At 43.3% G+C, this 17,470-nt stretch overlaps 1 protein-coding gene and 1 long non-coding RNA gene across 5 annotated transcripts in view; both read right to left on the bottom strand.

The window, feature by feature from the left end:
* Window positions 1-1,145: 1,145 nt before the first annotated feature.
* LOC310874320 lies at window positions 1,146-7,982 on the bottom strand. 2 transcript variants are annotated; one of them, XR_014570556.1, is made up of 3 exons: window positions 3,701-7,982; window positions 3,154-3,670; window positions 1,146-3,102 (listed from the first exon to the last, which is right to left on the bottom strand). It is a non-coding gene; the product is annotated as an uncharacterized lncRNA (long non-coding RNA). The 2 variants fall into 2 exon arrangements; XR_014570555.1 differs by having other exon boundaries at window positions 1,146-3,670.
* Window positions 7,983-9,320: 1,338 nt separating this feature from the next.
* The window catches only part of gatad2b (GATA zinc finger domain containing 2B), a 66,501-nt gene continuing 58,351 nt past the window's right edge, over window positions 9,321-17,470 (bottom strand). For all 3 annotated transcript variants that reach the window (XM_083768661.1, XM_083768662.1, XM_083768663.1), the window contains 5 exons: window positions 16,407-16,587; window positions 13,862-14,064; window positions 12,406-12,516; window positions 10,964-11,186; window positions 9,321-9,602 (listed from right to left, as the gene is read on the bottom strand). In XM_083768661.1, coding sequence (XP_083624787.1) covers window positions 9,469-9,602; window positions 10,964-11,186; window positions 12,406-12,516; window positions 13,862-14,064; window positions 16,407-16,587 — 852 coding nt within the window. In that variant the 3' untranslated portion in view covers window positions 9,321-9,468. The remainder of the gene's footprint in view (window positions 9,603-10,963; window positions 11,187-12,405; window positions 12,517-13,861; window positions 14,065-16,406; window positions 16,588-17,470) is intronic.

Below are 17,470 nucleotides of genomic sequence, written 5' to 3'. Positions count from 1 at the left end.
TTCCCAGCAAGATAAATGCAACAATACGAAAAATGCATTATTAAAGCTTATTTCCTGTTCTTTGATCCTCGACAAGCGCTGCTTTCATAGTAAAATGAGATTAAGTAAATCAAATCGGTTGCATTCATGTCTTATCATAGCGGTATTCTTAGGTTATATTCTTTTATTACAGCCACACTGTCTCCACACAGAAGACCCTTTGCCCTTTACATCCGTGAACATGTACTCTGCCTCCACTCTGGCTTGATCAAAACCCCTGTTTTCAGAGTTCACCTTTCGTTTAGCCATTTTTGGGGAGAGATGTAGCTGAAAGACCACAGGCAATACAATGAATAGTGAAGAGACGCAGTATAGCCTACTTAGTTCAGACTAGTCATTGGTCCGACAAACGACAACCTACCTCAAACCCAAGGCCTATATTCATAGTCTGTATTTTCGGTGGTGAGGTGACCACCGCTCCGGTGGTGAGCTGACCACCAGAGCTGAAATAACGTTGAGCGGTGGTGAGTAAAGGCTCATACATAGTCTGGATTTTCGGTGGTTAGGTGACCACCGAACTACAACATGACGTCACGAGCCGCAGTGAAGAGCAAACCACCGCTCGAGCCCTTCTCTCTGTTTTTACTCACCACCGCTCAACGTTATTTCAGCTCCGGTGGTCAGCTCACCACCGGAGCGGTGGTCACCTCACCACCGAAAATCCAGACTATGAATAGGCCTTAAAAACAGAGAGAAGGGCTGGAGCGGTGGTTTGCTCTTCACCGCGGCTCGTGACGTCATGTTGTAGTTCGGTGGTCACCCCACCACCGAAAATCCAGACTATGTATGAGCCTTTAATGCTCCGTCGGAATTACGTGCGGATCCCAAGACGTGGGTTTATGCTTGTGGGCCCTCGATACGTGCAGTGCACTGTGGGACTTGTAGTATTATGGTGTTGCGTGCAATATACCAGAGGGCCAGTACTAATAGTAATTAAATATCAAAGATAAAGATAATTCATTCATGGGCCACAGATTTGGCCCGCAAGCCTTGAGTTTGACAAGTCTATAGTAAGGATTGCTATAGATTAAAATACATATCATACTGCACCTTCAAACCGCTCTGATAATGCAAGGGTTATACAAGTCACACTCAAGAAGTAAATAGTTTTGACCTTTATTAAACATAGCTTGCAAGAGATAAATATTACAAAGTTATTTCCTCCAAAATTAGCTTATTTTTTCAGTCAATGCATAATTGTTATCAATCAACTGGCAGTAATCAAACAGCATTAATATTTTTCTTTGACTTTTTTTTAAAGACAGTTAAATATCAAGGATGTGCAAAAGGTTAGGACTGATGGTCAGAAGGAAAAAAAATACTTCCATTTATTGTCAGATCAAAATCAATTTAATCACTTCGTCACTCATTCCTCAAATGTTTATTTGCAATATTCTGCAAAACAATATTAAAAAAAGAACTACACTGAATTTCAAAACTTATTTTTTTGCAAATAAATGTCCCTGCATTTGAAATGATAACTAAATATGCCAGCTACAAGGAGAAAATGCTAAAAATGAAATATAAGATATTGTTGCATTTGCGTTGCCAAGAACAGTGATCATTGGTCCAGATAGGTCACATGACCCTTTTAAAACTGTTAAACCCCCCCCCCCCCCCCCCAACCACTCACTTCACACGGGTAAAGGTAAATTACTTATTTTGTATCAATTAAACACCCCATGAAGCCTTGAATTCATAGACATTTCTTCGTTTGTCACATTCCTGAGCCAATTATTTGAGTAAAAGAGACTCCTAGTGAGTCTCCTATTACTGACCGATGACAACAAATCTCCATGAATTCAAGGCTTCGATTAGCCACAATTTGCAACACTAGATGTTTTTATAATGGGTTGAACCTAGTTGCAGCACCAGCCATTGATAGCCATTACATCCAAACAGAAGAGTCCTATTAGATTGTATTGCACAACATTAAATTCACCAACATCGCAGCTGTATGGAAAGCTTGAATTATCCTCTTTCCATCTGCAAAGCGTTTGTTTAATAAAAATCCACCGTAGACACCGTAGAGCTACTTTCTGTCAATACATTGTTACATTCCGTGCAGGTGATAATTTTTGGAAGCGCTCACTGCTCGTTGGAAATCACTCAACGGCCCTGCGTACCACCTGTTTTGAAGTTGCACATAATGCAGGAGGCAGTAGGACGTTGCGTTATTGAGTTATTGAGTGTGTGTGCTATAACTATATCATATGTATGACAATGAAATGGTCAATTCAAATGCGATGAAGGTACAGCCGTGCGTAGGGTATAGCAGGGTTCCAATTGGCCTCCTGCGCCGTTCTACAAAGAACCTCGTGTGAACCAATGACCACGTTCTTGCAAACGCTAACTGGTCCGACAGAAAGGAGAAAGCAAAAACGCACAGTAAAAATGATCAGTTGTTCGTTTAACTCTGAGAGTATAGGGTTGGGATACCGGAAGAACCAGATCACTGAGGAACCAGGAATCGATTCCATCACATTTGGAACCTTTCCGGAACAGGGTTTTATCACACTGTCAAAGCTGGTACAGTACGTGGACTTCACGTCTCCTATACAATTATAAAACCAGTGGTTCTTGATCATTTCAAGAACCACTATAACTCTGAGTGTATACACATGGACCCGTAAGGGCCCGTTTGGTTCCATTTGTATACTCAAGAGTTACAGACCTGTAGGCCTAAGGATCCATTTGGTTCCATGTGTACACTCAAGAGTTACAGACCTGTAAGGATCCATTTGGTTCCATTTGTACACTCAAGAGTTACAGACCTGTAAGGATCCATTTGGTTCCATGTGTACACTCTCAGAGTTACAGACCTGTAAGGATCCATTTGGTTCCATGTGTACACTCTCAGAGTTACAGACCTGTAAGGATCCATTTGGTTCCATGTGTACACTCTCAGAGTTACAGACCTGTAAGGATCCATTTGGTTCCATGTGTACACTCTCAGAGTTACAGACCTGTAAGGATCCATTTGGTTCCATGTGTTACACTCTCAGAGTTACAGACCTGTAAGGATCCATTTGGTTCCATGTGTACACTCTCAGAGTTACAGACCTGTAAGGATCCATTTGGTTCCATGACTGTGTACACTCAAGAGTTACAGACCTGTAAGGGTCAATTTGGAACCCCCTAGGAATGGATAAATGGAACCGTTAAGGAATCGGACCGTCAAGGAATAGGAATTGTTACTCCTAAAGGATCCAATCCTAGCAGGGAGGGTACAATTAATTTGTTTCATTTGTGCTCAGCATTACAAACCGAATACTGACAATTTTACTGTGCAAGGGGGGGAAAAAAATAAGTCTAGATTTATAATCCCATACATTTTGCACATTTCTTACACAATAATACACAGTGATCACAAAACGAAATGACAAGCTTCACAATATTCATGGCTTTTGTTGGCTTTTCTACACAATATACAACCATTTAAATTGGAACCTTTTTCAGTACAAGGGGAGGAGAAAAAAAAAAGCTTATGTACAATAAGTCATTATTACTTCAAACCTAGCAAATATCGTGTCATTTTTCATTTCATAGTCAATACATTTTTCAGTTTGATTATGTTTATGATCATTTTTTTTACTTCATTAGAAACAAAACAAAAACAAAAACAAAAAAACTAAACAAAACAAAACAAAAAGAACTTAACTGAGTTCAGTAAAACAATTGACATTTAAACAAAAAAAAAACTAAACAAAACGTAAAAATGTGACATTTCGAAAAGAAACGGCATTTTAAATACAAAGGCGTCCCGGATGCTTTTTTTTTTCTTCTTCTTTTCTGCAAAAGGAGAGCACAAGAGAGACGAGAGTGATATCCTTTCTTTTTTTTTAAATGGTCGGGTCGGTGAAAAAATAAAAGTTGATGGCGGTGGGTGTTGGATTAAAAATACAATAACATATGAGGTAGAGAAAACGTACCCCGACATTAAAATTCATGAAAAATAGCTCACCATCCAATTTGAACCATTCCACCAAAAGGGAAAATAATTGATTGCTGATTCTTTTTTTTTTTATTATTATTTCTTTTCAATATATATAAATATAATAAACAAAACCAATATCTTCCAAATGTAAACTTCAATTTACATATTGCACCTATGAATTCAATCCTATAGGTAGTTTCGCTATTAAAGTTTTGGAGCTATAACAGTTACATTTGGTGATTTTCAATCAAAATGTCAGCCGGCGTGAACGAACCCCAAGTCCAGAACACATTCACCCTAGTTTGGAACCCTGCACATCGCAACACACATTAAGACTAATTTATAACATTAAGACTCATTTATACTCATACTACCTGTTGCTTGCCGACAAGAAGAGATTCTTAAGAGACTGAGTCCTCCATTGTGTTGTAGGTGCAAACAACACAGGTATCACCATTGAGTCTGTGACATAGAAAGTGATACATTGTTTATGTGCGGTGCAAAATTATGACCTATTTGAAGCCCGCTATTCCGGCGCACTGCCATTCTGACGGGCTTAATACTAACCCTGTCCCCTAAACGCATGGGGAAGCCACGTAGTCGGAGTGACGGTGCATCAGAATGACACCCTGTTCCCCGTATGGTAGTGTCATAGTGCCGGGATCTGCATAATGGAAAATATCGATGGGACATCCACGTTCTTTTTTCAATGTCCCAAGCCACAAAGAGGCGGCAAAGTAGCTTTGTTTGCACCTCTGACACACTGACAAGACATTGATTCCCTTCCCCTTAGCTAGCCACGGCAGATAGCTGCATCTGCCGCCATTCGTCTCCCAACAACAGATATCCAGGAGACACGATCATACCTGAATCCTGATCCATGCTTGCAATGGTTGCGCATCGTTTGTCAAGCATTGACAATAGCAGGTCTACAAGGCCACAATGCGCAGCACAGCAGGCTTGTAGACCTACCTTTTTCAGCGAGCGACATGGCAACGAATTATAAATCAAGTGTTCGTCAGAACCAAAGAAGTGCTGGTTGTTATTGTAGCAAGGCCATGGATGTTCTTACAATGCTTTGAATTTGCATCTGTGCCATTACAACCAGTAGGCCAAATTTAGAGCTGGCTTTCAACTCAGAAAATACGCTCCGACATGTTTTGTTTTTCCTTTTCTTTTCTTCGTCGTCAAGCAACATGTGGCCATGTGGCTTAGTATAAATAGTGTGTCCTACAGACATGGAAAGTTTACCTGGTGTGTTGATTGAACCAAGATGGCCAACAGCTTTCATCCCAGACAACTTGGTGAACATGAATCCACTGAAATGATGGAATGGGCTCTATGTCTATGCATATATGGTATACGCCATTTTGGAAATAAATCTTACATGCAATGATGCAGGCCTCTTCTGACTTCCTTCACAGGTGTTACCAATGATGCGAGCATGGAATGCTCTTTGCGTTTGAGTAAGGACGAACTGTGATTGGCCAGTGCACTTGTGCAAGGACACGCTGCGATTGGCCAGTAGCCACTTTGCCTGGCAGTCGGGGCAAATGCTCTCGCCAGAACATGATTTACTATTCTATCCACATCAGATCACAACTCGAACGGAGCTGAGTTGGCTACGTGAACTTCGCAATGTTCGACACGGCAACTTGTGTGCTCTGTGGGGTCTCTCGTGGATCAAGTTCGCTTGAGACGACGCCCCTCCGTTGACCAGAATGGAACAGAGTCTTCATTATAATCATCGGAAACACCAGTGAAGGATGTCGGAAGAGGCCCGGAAGTAGACTATACCTGTATAGGCCACAGAACCTTGCCTTGGACCAAGAATGACAGGTAGTTCTTTTATCGATTCCGACATAAGCGTATCACTGTCAGTCTCGGATGCCAACTCCAAATATTCACTGGGCATTATTTTATAACCACTTGAACCCAAGGTCACAACGCGTCGAAATTGGCACATTTTGGCGAACGGTTTGGTTGCAGATGGTGGGGGTGGTGGGCGAGTAGTCCAAGTACAGTCAAGTTGCAACTCGGGCCCATTTTACCAAGTATAGAGGGTTCAAGTGGTTAATGCCCAATCTTCTCCATGCATGTACAAATTCAAAACATGAAGTGCTTACCCCCGTCATTCCGGGACGCTTGTTGTCCATAATATTCTGTATGGTTCAACAAAGAAGTACTTTTAATTATTGTATTATATATGTATTCCTCAGTGAGTGCAGTGGCGCTGTTGTATAACAGGTGAAAGCCGGTATTACACTCCTTGTAAACAAGGAAATACAGTATACAGTGACATTCAGCCACATGCATACAGGATTAAAACATGTATTTATTGAACAACATGGAGCGTTATGGACGTCCGGATGAAAGGTAACATCCGTGGCTTCAGTGTACGCATTCTATACTTTGAAAATGTATGGAGGAATACGGGCATTAAACATGGACTTCCAGTGGATGTGTGGCCGGGCATTCAGAGATGCACAAATATCAGAATCGATGCATATCTTTTTTTTATCTGTTGGTCCAAGGCTAATGCAGACCCCAGACAAACATGAGAAGGAAAAGAGTTGAACGTGGCAAATCAAAAGGTCCCATGATGCAATATATTTTTTTGAAAGTTCGTGAACCGGGTCCCGTCTCAAACCTATACCATTAGGAGCTTTACAAACTCTACTGTAGCCTTGTTCTGAGAGAATCGCCGACTGAATGTCTAAATAATAATAATAATAATAATACTGCACGTTGACTGAACACTGCCAGAAATGTCTGACATAACTGCAAACGTAGAGAGGAGAGGGAATGAGGAGTGCTTTCTGCATGGGATGGGAACGCTATCAAACCTTTCCATCCGAACCTACAGAATGAGCAGACATTTCCATTAGCTCATAGCTAATGTTTTCAAAGAAAGAAAAACTAATAGATACAATAACAACACCTCAGGCTGTGTCCACCAAAGAGGTTTTCTCTTCCAAAATGGGAAAGATGAAAATATTCCAACCCTGGCCGACCAGATAAAATCAGCAGACGTGAAAACTGGCAAGTGCAGAATTGGCGCTCAGCGCCTCGGTTGCACCATTGTAAACAATTAAAACGTATTACTACACAATCAACTGATTGTAATCATTATCTTTTGAGACAATTATTTTTGCATCATCGTTTCCATGCATCATTCTGTATGAATTCACCTAATTGAAATGTTTTATATTTTCAAACATTTTCAAAAATAGCGGAAATAGTGGATCTACTAGCTTAGGCAATTCCAATTTAAACACTTTTTTGAAAGTAAAATATTAAATATGACCTGTTTTGGCCTAATATTGGTACTGGCCATTTCTTTGTATGTTAATCTTATCGGACAGGTCTGCAAAAAATAAATTTAATTTGTATCAAATAAATATGTTTCGGGGCCACCGTAGTGTAGCAGTTTAGAGCACATGCATTTCGTGTCATGGGTTCGAATCGTGCCTGGAGTCAACGTCAGCAAGGGCATGCGGTCGCAACGGGTTCCTAACACCAAATCAAATGGGTTCAGTTCAGATCTGAGCCATTAAGTCTCCTCCGGAGGTGCATCTGAAGCCTGTCCTGGACAGGAGTCTACAGACGGATGATGATGATCAAATAAATATGTTCCAATGTTCAGAGCCAAAAACACAATTATTGAGTGACAATTAAAATGTCATAATGGACAACCCTAACACTGGCCTCAGGGGGAAAACAATGCCTTGGTGGACACAGTGCTTAACCACTTAAACCGAGTCCATCAGCTAGTTTCACCGAAACTTTCCCCACAATAACAGAAAAGTAGCCATACAATACACACATCTCTGTCCCAACTCTCTCATAGACAAACATCCAAACTTAGGGGACACTCCTTCCCTTGTCCTTTTTATTTGTTTTTTGCTTCCCAATTGGAAATATGAAAAGTGCTCCTCTTTAGTGAGGTGACTGGTGTGTGTCCGTCGCTCACACCCCGAAATGATTGACCCATGTCTCTCCTTTTTATTAACCCATTCTGACCTGAGATCAGATTCATACGAGGTTTCCGCCGGACACACACTGGTCTGATGAACCCATTCTGACCTGAGATCAGATTCTAAAAATGTCAGTCGCTCTTCGATTTTTCAAAAATAGCAGACCTACAAGCTCGTATCGCGCCACTCGGTGGCGCGATATGAGCTTGTAGATCTGCTATTTTTCAATAGCTAAAGCATAACATGATGCCAACACCAAAATGGGTGCCCGGTCAGAATGGGTTAAGATATCACCGACATCCATCAAGCTATGCGTTTATACATTAACCATAGAGATATTTTCATAGTTTTGTTTGTTTCTTTTTTTTTGCTATTTCGATTATCATTATCGTCTCCACGGTGACGGGTTACCTCTGAGGCACGTCACCGCGTTCATGTAGAGACGCCGCGGAAAAAAAGCAAAACAAATGAAAAAAGGATCAAAATAAAAAATAAAAATAAAAACCCTGCTAAGGAAAGAAACAAGAACAAAGTGGGTACCGGGTCTCCGTGGTTCAGTTGGCACAAATATGGACACCTGTCACTTCCAGATAAGATGAGTCTCCTCCTGGTTTTGGACAAGAAAAGAGAAAGGTATACCATAAGGTAACTGCTGGACAAAAAGGCTTCGGAAAGTCTGCCGAAGGCTTCGGTAAGCGAAGGCATTTTGAAGGGGTTTAACAGGAGACGCTGAGGGGGAGGGGAGGGGAGGGGGGGGATCTGTTTTAGTTTGTTTCTGTCCTGTTTACAGTAGAGCCGTGATTCTCAGATGGAAATAATGTCAAGGACCTCCATAACTCTGAGAGTGTACGAACTGGTCCAGAGTCGAGACCTGTAAGGTCTATTTGGAACCCCCCTGAGGGTCCCTGGACCGCACTGTGAGAACTACTATAGTAAATCGTCTATTAGCGAGTGGAGGCCAACTTAAAAACAAATAAAGATTGAAATAGCTAACCTTTCATGAAGTGCATATTGACCACAAAAAAAAAGAAAGACGAAAAAAAAGGAGCATTGTAAAGCTAACCTCTAATAGCATGTTCTCCCTTCTCTCAAAATTAATACAAGTGAAGTATGGAGTATTTTTTGAGGGGGAAAAAATAAGAAAAACACTTACTTTTCCTACTGCTTAACAAAAAAATGCATAATGAGTAATAATAATAATAATAATAATAATAATAAAGGGGGGTTTGAAATGGTTATAATATGTTTTGCTATAGGCTAGCTCTAAAATAATCTGGATGCGCTGACAAAGTGGGGGTGCGTCCAGGGTTTTTGTCTGCTTGCTTGATTGCATGATTCTCATGGGTTGATTTTTTTTTAATTGATATTTCTTTTTCATTCACTTTCTTTTTCAGTAACTGTAGGCACACGGACAGGCACTGCATGCGAAGGGCCGGGGGGGGGGGGGGGTATGAGGGGGGCTGGTCGGCGCGGCTGTGTGTGTGGCGTGGCGTGGCGTGGCGTGCCGTGGTTCCATTATTTCTGCCCGCTGATGGACTGGGATATGGAGCGCGGTGGGATCATGTCCAGAAGGTACTCCCTCTGTCTGTCCGCTAGGCTGGAGCCCTTATGACCAACCGCTGCCTGGTTCAGATAGGCTATGTTTAACCCTGAAGAGAGAGAGGCAGAGACAGAGACAGAGAGACACAGAGACACAGAGAGAGAGACAGACATTCAAGTACAGTATATTGTCAATGTTGTCGGGTGGAAACTGCAAAGCTACAACTGTAGCTGCAATGACACACGTCACTCACTACGTGTAAGCAACAGATTCTGCAAAGCAAACAAATTATGCTGTGATCTTTGCATTTTGGACATGATGAGGTTTCTACCCGACAGAGGAAGGAAATTAGAACCATGTCATGTTTATGAATTTAATACATACTGTAGGACCCAAATGGAAACAGGACCGCAAGGACTTTTTTTTAGGTGCTATCCTTTTAGACCAAGTGTTTGACTGTACTCGTGCCGTTTACATTTCTGTCTAATAATGTAATAACTCAATCAATCAATCAGAGCTGATTTGTGGAAAAGGTTAAAATAATGAAAATAGCTGACACGTTGCGACCTCATAGTGGTAAATCTCCATTACTTCTGTATGACACTCGTATGATGACCTAGTCCTAAGGCCCGATATGGTCACGCCTTGTGACATGACGCCTTGTGACATCACGTCTCCATATATGGTCAGTGGTCATGCCTCATGACATCACTCTTCCATATAATGGTCACGCCTTGTGAAATCATGCCCCCATATATGGTCACGCCTCATGTGACATCATGGAGATCCTTATATCTCCATATATGGTTGTCCAACCACTGTGGTTGCTGTGACGCAACTCAGACTTGTAAATGAACCAAGTTGGTACAACACATGGATCTCCATATGTGGAGCTGACTATCATCACCTGGATCTCCATATATGAAGCTCACGACACTGACCTCATCAAACCCTGGATTGCCATACATGGAGAAGACTGACTGGATCATCACCTATACATCTGCATATGGAGCCGCCCAGCAAATCTACATCTGACCTCACTGACATCAGATGAATACTTAAACTCGTGATTCTCAACTGTGCCGTAGTAAGAAGCTCAGTTGTTTCAAACCTGAAAACGTTAATTAAAAAAAATCCATAATATGGGCATAACAGGGATTGTATTAGGACATCGGCTGGGAATGCCCATATATGGAGATCCCTAATATATGTCCATATCGTGATAGTCTCATGATGATAACCAGTGTGGTTGCCGCGATGCAAGTTACATCTTGTAAATGAACCAAGTTGGTACAACACATCTCCATGTATGTGGAGCTGACTATCATCACCTGGATGTGGTTTGACATATTAAACATCTGAATATATGGAGCCGGCCAGCAACTCTACCACTGACCTCACTGACACCAGATTCTCAACTCCTTTGTACGCACGCGCCTAATAAGATTAGTGTGCTGTGTGTATTCTAACCGGGGATATTGTAGATCTGACGTCTGCTGTCGTGCTGGATTCTGCTGCTGCTCCCACCGGCTCCGCCCACCCCTCCGCCGCTGGCGCAGCGCTGCTTGGCACTGGCGCTCATGTTCATCAGGCTGCTGGTCAACGACAGCTGTGAGGCCTGGGCGAAGGTGGACAGCACACCCCGCGCCGAGCTGGACAGACCCCGCTGCATGGACGCCTGTGGCTGGGGAGCCTAGCGGACACACACACACACACACACACACACACACACACACACACACACACACACACACACAGTAGGCCAATCAGAGGCAGGCGCATAGGCGGAGCTTGAAGTTGATGCTGGGGGGTGCGACTGCTTGGCCAACGACACCCGCGCGCACGCGTTTTTTTAGCGTTTTTTAGCGTTTTTACAATGCCCTAACCCCTAAAAATGAGTTATTTAGGTAGTACAGCAGCTCACACACATGCACTACAGCCATACAGTGAGTCATCATATCATGATAAGAGAGATGATTACAAACTACAGTCAGAAGCCAGAAGGTATTAAAGTTTTAAAAAAAAACATTTTTTTTTTCTTTTTTTTGGGGGGTGCAGTGCACCCCCTGAACCCCCCCAAGCTCCGCCCATGGGCAGGCGGGGGGGGGGGGGGGCGTTACCATGTCCATGCTCGGACGTAGAACAGATATACGCATGGGGAGCACAGAGTCTGACGTCAATATCAGTAGAGGGCGCTATAAGTCTTTTTATTTGCATTGTAATCCCCATAGGGTTTTTATTTGCATTGTAATCCCCATAGGGCTTTTGCAGATAATTCCTAATTAAGAACAGTTTGAAAAATAAACAAATCAACCCGGCCGTTTCACTCATATGGAAGAAACCAGTCAAAACATTAATGTTATTGCTGCTGACAGGCCTAATGATTATTATCAATAGACCCGCTGTTGACCTGACTGTCTAGCATCAAATGTTGGATGAGTGAGAACTTTCTCAAGCTAAATGAGGATAAGACAGAAGTTCTCATAATCGGTTCTAGTGAGCAGAAAGAATCAATAATAAGCAGACTTGGCAACCTAACTGTAGAAACTAACAGTACAGTGAAGAACCTGGGGGTTATTATTGATTCTGAATTGAACTTTAATTCACACATTAATCATGTCACCAAGATTGCCTTTTTTCACCTTAGAAATATTGCACGAATCAGAGCCTATTTGTCATCGGACGATGCAATAACGCTAATCCACGCCTTTGTTTTCTCTCGGCTTGATTACTGCAATGCACTCTTTTCAGGACTGCCTAAGAAAACGACTGACAGATTACAACTTGTCCAAAATGCAGCAGCCAGAGTTTTAACTAGAACTAAGATGAGAGAACATATTACTCCAGTTTTGGCATCACTGCACTGGCTTCCGGTTGCAGTGCAGTACAGTGCAGTCTGAGGGCGTGGCTACCTGTCTGAGGGCGTGGTGTCGGAGCATATTGTCAGTCTTGCTGGTGTTGGGGACAGTCTGGGTGGTGCTGGGGGACAGCGCCGCCTGCTGCTGGAGACGCTGTTCTATCTCCTGTCAACACAAACACCCCGAGAAACACAACACTTATTATCCCATTCTGACCTCAGATCAGATTCATACGAGGTTTCCACTGGACACACACTGGTCTGATTAACCCCATTCTGACCTGAGATCAGATTCTAGAAATGTCAGTCGCTCTTCGATTTTTCAAAAATAGCAGACCTACAAGCTCGTATCGCGCCACTCGGTGGCGCGATATGAGCTTGTAGATCTGCTATTTTTCAATAGCTAAAGCATAACATGATGCTGACACCAAAATGGGTGCCCGTTCAGAATGGGTTATTGTAGTAATAAACATAAACATACAAAAACATCATCATTTGTTTTTAATAATAATAATTAAAAAACAAGGCTTTAGAAAGAAAAAGAAAACGAACTAACAAACAAATTAATTAAATTAATGAATATACAAACAAAGTTAGCAAACCCACTTTAGAAACGAATCAAACGTAAACTGAAATTGAAAAAAAAAAGTAAAAAAAAAAAAAAAAGCTAAACTAGAATAACATTGCAAAGAACACAGTGAGATCATCATGCACCTGCATATCAACATTTTCTCAAAGGAATGTCTGTGTTGCAGTACATTAAGAACAACCAGTACGAAGTTATTTTCAGTTTTTATTCTATTTATTTATTTGAAAAGCAGCAATTGCTGAAAACCCACAATGTATAGTATATGATGTACAGTATAAAATTCCCTGATCCAGTGATGATGGATGGTGACGTAGTCACTACCGCCCCAGGAAGTTTGTTATAGCAACCACAGGTAGCACCTCTGTGTGAACCTACAAAGATCTGACCCTTCCTCATTCAACCACAGGTAGCACCTCTGTGTGAACCTACAAAGATCTGACCCTTCCTCATTCAACCACAGGTAGCACCTCTGTGTGAACCTACAAAGATCTGACCCTTCCTCATTCAAAGATAATACAAAATTGTAAAAAGAAAACATGTTGAAGTTTGAACTAGATTTCTAGTATGTGGAAGTAGTTAGATGCCTGTCTGGCTGTAGAGAACTAGTGTGTGCTTGCTGGAGCGAGCCCACAGTTAGTCGGGCCAGGCCGAGCCTGGTTTTTTAAAGCGTAAAATGTGTCAGGTTCTAGTTATGATCAGAACTGCATACTGTATATGTGTGTGTGTGTGTGTGTGTGTGTGTGTGTGTGTGTGTGTGTGTGTGTGTGTGTGTGTGTGTGTAACCAGACTTCAGCATCAAGAGGCGTCAAGAAAACGCCTAGCCCAGGTGGTGGATGGAAATGACGCTATAGTGCACGGCTTCAACTTGTGGACAATAAACGGAAACGCTGTTTTTTTTGCCTATGTGTTATGATTGGCTGACCTGCTCTTGTTGGAGGGCCTTGACAAAAGCGTTCTTCAGCCTATTGGTGTGCTCGGCCTTCAGTGCTTTCTTCTGATTGGACGTCATGCACTGCTCACAGAGGATCCGCCCACTCTTCTCCTGCTTCCAGTGGGGGGTGAAGTCGGTTCTGCACTGGGCACAGTAGAACGGCTCCATGCGGGACAGCGCCCCCCGCAGTTTACCTTCAGAACACACAGCTTGAGCTTAGTCACTGAGAGAAGTCAAGTGGATTTAAGCACTTTGAAAAGACATAACATGTAGACATTTTTTGGGGGCTCTTCTGCCTTGAGGCTCTTTAAAAAAATGTGGGGGATTTTTTGCCTATATTGATAGGATATAGTAGAGAGAGACAAGGAAACAACATTTGCCTCCGAGATGTAGTGGAGTAGAAGTAAAAGTACTGGAAATTGGAAATACTCAAGTAAAGTACATATACCTAAAAAAAAAGTACAGTAGTTACCAATGCGTAGTAGCTAAATCTGGGGATCCTTGACATGAGAAGGAAGTTCCTAAGGGGGTCTCACCTTGGCTGTCTAGAGCCCAACACACACACACGTCTGTGAAGCGGGCGCGCAGCGACGCGGCACAGGCGTTGGCGCGCAGAACAGTGGCGTATCGGAGCGCCAGGCGAGGCGTGAACGCGCACCGGAGCGCGTCGGAACGCCGCCGGTGTGGGATAGCTAGGTCCATTGAAAATAACGCAGACGGCGTGTGTTGGGCTTTAGACATGAGAATGATTGATGACCAAGGGGTTCTCAAGTCTCAACGTGGCTGTCTATGACACAGGGGTCTTCAACCTTTTTGGCTGGGGAATGCTTTGGCCATGTCTCGCGACCCCCGCCCCCCCCCCTCCCCTCCCCTCCCCACCACCAATACAAACTGACTGCAAAAATAACCTTAATATTAGAGAAAATATATGATCAGTGAATACTGAAACCAGATATAATCATTAAGGAAAGTTTATGCATGTACTATGTACTCTTCATTTTCCAGCCATTCAGTTGCAAACAAATAATAATATATATTTTTTATATATTTTGGGGACTCCCCAAAATAATTTGGCGACCCCACTATAGGGGTCGCGACCCACAGGTTGAAAACCCCCTGGTCTTTGACATGAGAATGAAGACCAAGGGGTCTCAGTCTCACCTTGGCTGTCTATGACGCTCTGGACCACCTCCTCCAGGAGGCCCACCATGTAGATAAACTCACCTTGGCTGTCTATGACGCTCTGGACCACCTCCTCCAGGAGGCCCACCATGTAGATGAACTCACCTTGGCTGTCTATGACGCTCTGGACCACCTCCTCCAGGAGGCCCACCTATAGATGAACTCACCTTGGCTGTCTATGACGCTCTGGACCACCTCCTCCAGGCCCACCGTGTAGATGAACTCACCTTGGCTGTCTATGACGCTCTGGACCACCTCCTCCATGAGGCCCACCATGTAGATGAACTCACCTTGGCTGTCTATGACGCTCTGGACCACCTCCTCCATGAGGCCCACCATGTAGATGAACTCACCTTGGCTGTCTATGACGCTCTGGACCACCTCCTCCATGAGGCCCACCATGTAGATAAACTCACCTTGGCTGTCTATGACGCTCTGGACCACCTCCTCCATGAGGCCCACCGTGTAGATGAACTCACCTTGGTTGTCTATGACGCTCTGGACCACCTCCTCCAGGAGGCCCACCATGTAGATGAACTCACCTTGACTGTCTATGACGCTCTGGACCACCTCCTCCATGAGGCCCACCATGTAGATGAACTCACCTTGGCTGTCTATGACGCTCTGGACCACCTCCTCCATGAGGCCCACCATGTAGATAAACTCACCTTGGCTGTCTATGACGCTCTGGACCACCTCCTCCATGAGGCCCACCGTGTAGATGAACTCACCTTGGTTGTCTATGACGCTCTGGACCACCTCCTCCAGGAGGCCCACCATGTAGATGAACTCACCTTGGCTGTCTATGACGCTCTGGACCACCTCCTCCAGGAGGCCCACCATGTAGATGAACTCACCTTGGCTGTCTATGACGCTCTGGACCACCTCCTCCAGGAGGCCCACCATGTAGATGAACTCACCTTGGCTGTCTATGACGCTCTGGACCACCTCCTCCATGAGGCCCACCGTGTAGATGAACTCACCTTGGCTGTCTATGACGCTCTGGACCACCTCCTCCAGGAGGCCCACCATGTAGATGAACTCACCTTGGTTGTCTATGACGCTCTGGACCACCTCCTCCATGAGGCCCACCTATAGATGAACTCACCTTGGCTGTCTATGACGCTCTGCACCACCTCCTCCAGGCCCACCATGTAGATGAACTCACCTTGGCTGTCGATGACGCTCTGGACCACCTCCTCCAGGAGGCCCACCATGTAGATGAACTCACCTTGGCTGTCTATGACGCTCTGGACCACCTCCTCCAGGCCCACCGTGTAGATGAACTCACCTTGGCTGTCTATGACGCTCTGCACCACCTCCTCCATGAGGCCCACCATGTAGATAAACTCACCTTGGCTGTCTATGACGCTCTGGACCACCTCCTCCAGGCCCACCATGTAGATAAACTCGCTGTTGGCGGCAGAGGGCAGGAAGTGGAGGAGCGGGGCGGGGGGCTTGGGCGGGGGGATCTCCAGCAGGGTCTTCTCCAGCTGCTTCCGCAGGGCCAGCTTGGCTGCAGCTTGGCTACTGGCCTGTTGTTCAAACAACATGTTTTTTATCAATACTGCAATGTAGAAACACTCTTACAAGTCCAGAATTCTAAATTTACTTGCGTAAAAGTTAAAGTACCAACAGTAAAAGTACCCATTATGAAAAATGTCCTATTTCATGTCTAAAACGTATAGAAATATTTGTATTGCATCGCGTTGTGAGCTTGTAGATCTGCTAATTGACTAGTGTCAAATAGCCAAAGGTTAAATAGGGCTGAAGTGGTTCATGTATGTTTTTGTAATAATAATCTCAATCTACAAAGTAACTAGTAACTAAAGTGTATATATATTATTACTAAAGTATTATTAAAGTACAATATTTTCCTCTGAGATGTAGTATAAGAAATAGTATAGAAAATTGGAAATACTTCACACCACTGACCAGCAGGACATTCTTTTTAGTTGACAATTAAATCATCACGCATATAATTACAATTGATCATTTAATTCTTTGTCGTTGATAATTATTGGAACATAATTCGAAATGCAATTTCTGTTTGGCTTTGGGAAAAAAAAGAAATTTCCAGCGGGCTGACAGTGACCATTACCAATAATCAAACAAAATAATATACGGGCTAGATGTAATCATTTGATAATTTCCGAATTCTTTAAAAATAATGGAAATAGCTGATCTACAAGGGCTAGATCTGCTATTTCCATTATTCAACAAAGATTCATTTACACAGGTGAACGGACATTTTTATGCAAAACATATTTGTGATTATATCAAATAACCCATTCTGACCGGGCACCCATTTTGGTGTTGGCATCATGTCATGCTTTAGCTATTGAAAAATAGCAGACCTACAAGCTCATAGCGCGCCACCGAGTGGCGCGCTACGAGCTTGTAGGTCTGCTATTTTTG

The sequence above is a fragment of the Protomyctophum parallelum genome (genome assembly GCF_964188405.1).
Source record: "Protomyctophum parallelum genome assembly, chromosome: 1".
In the NCBI taxonomy this organism is placed as follows: Eukaryota; Metazoa; Chordata; class Actinopteri; order Myctophiformes; family Myctophidae; genus Protomyctophum; species Protomyctophum parallelum.
Note: the sequence above shows the minus strand (reverse complement) of the source record. Positions and strands in the feature narration are given on the sequence as shown.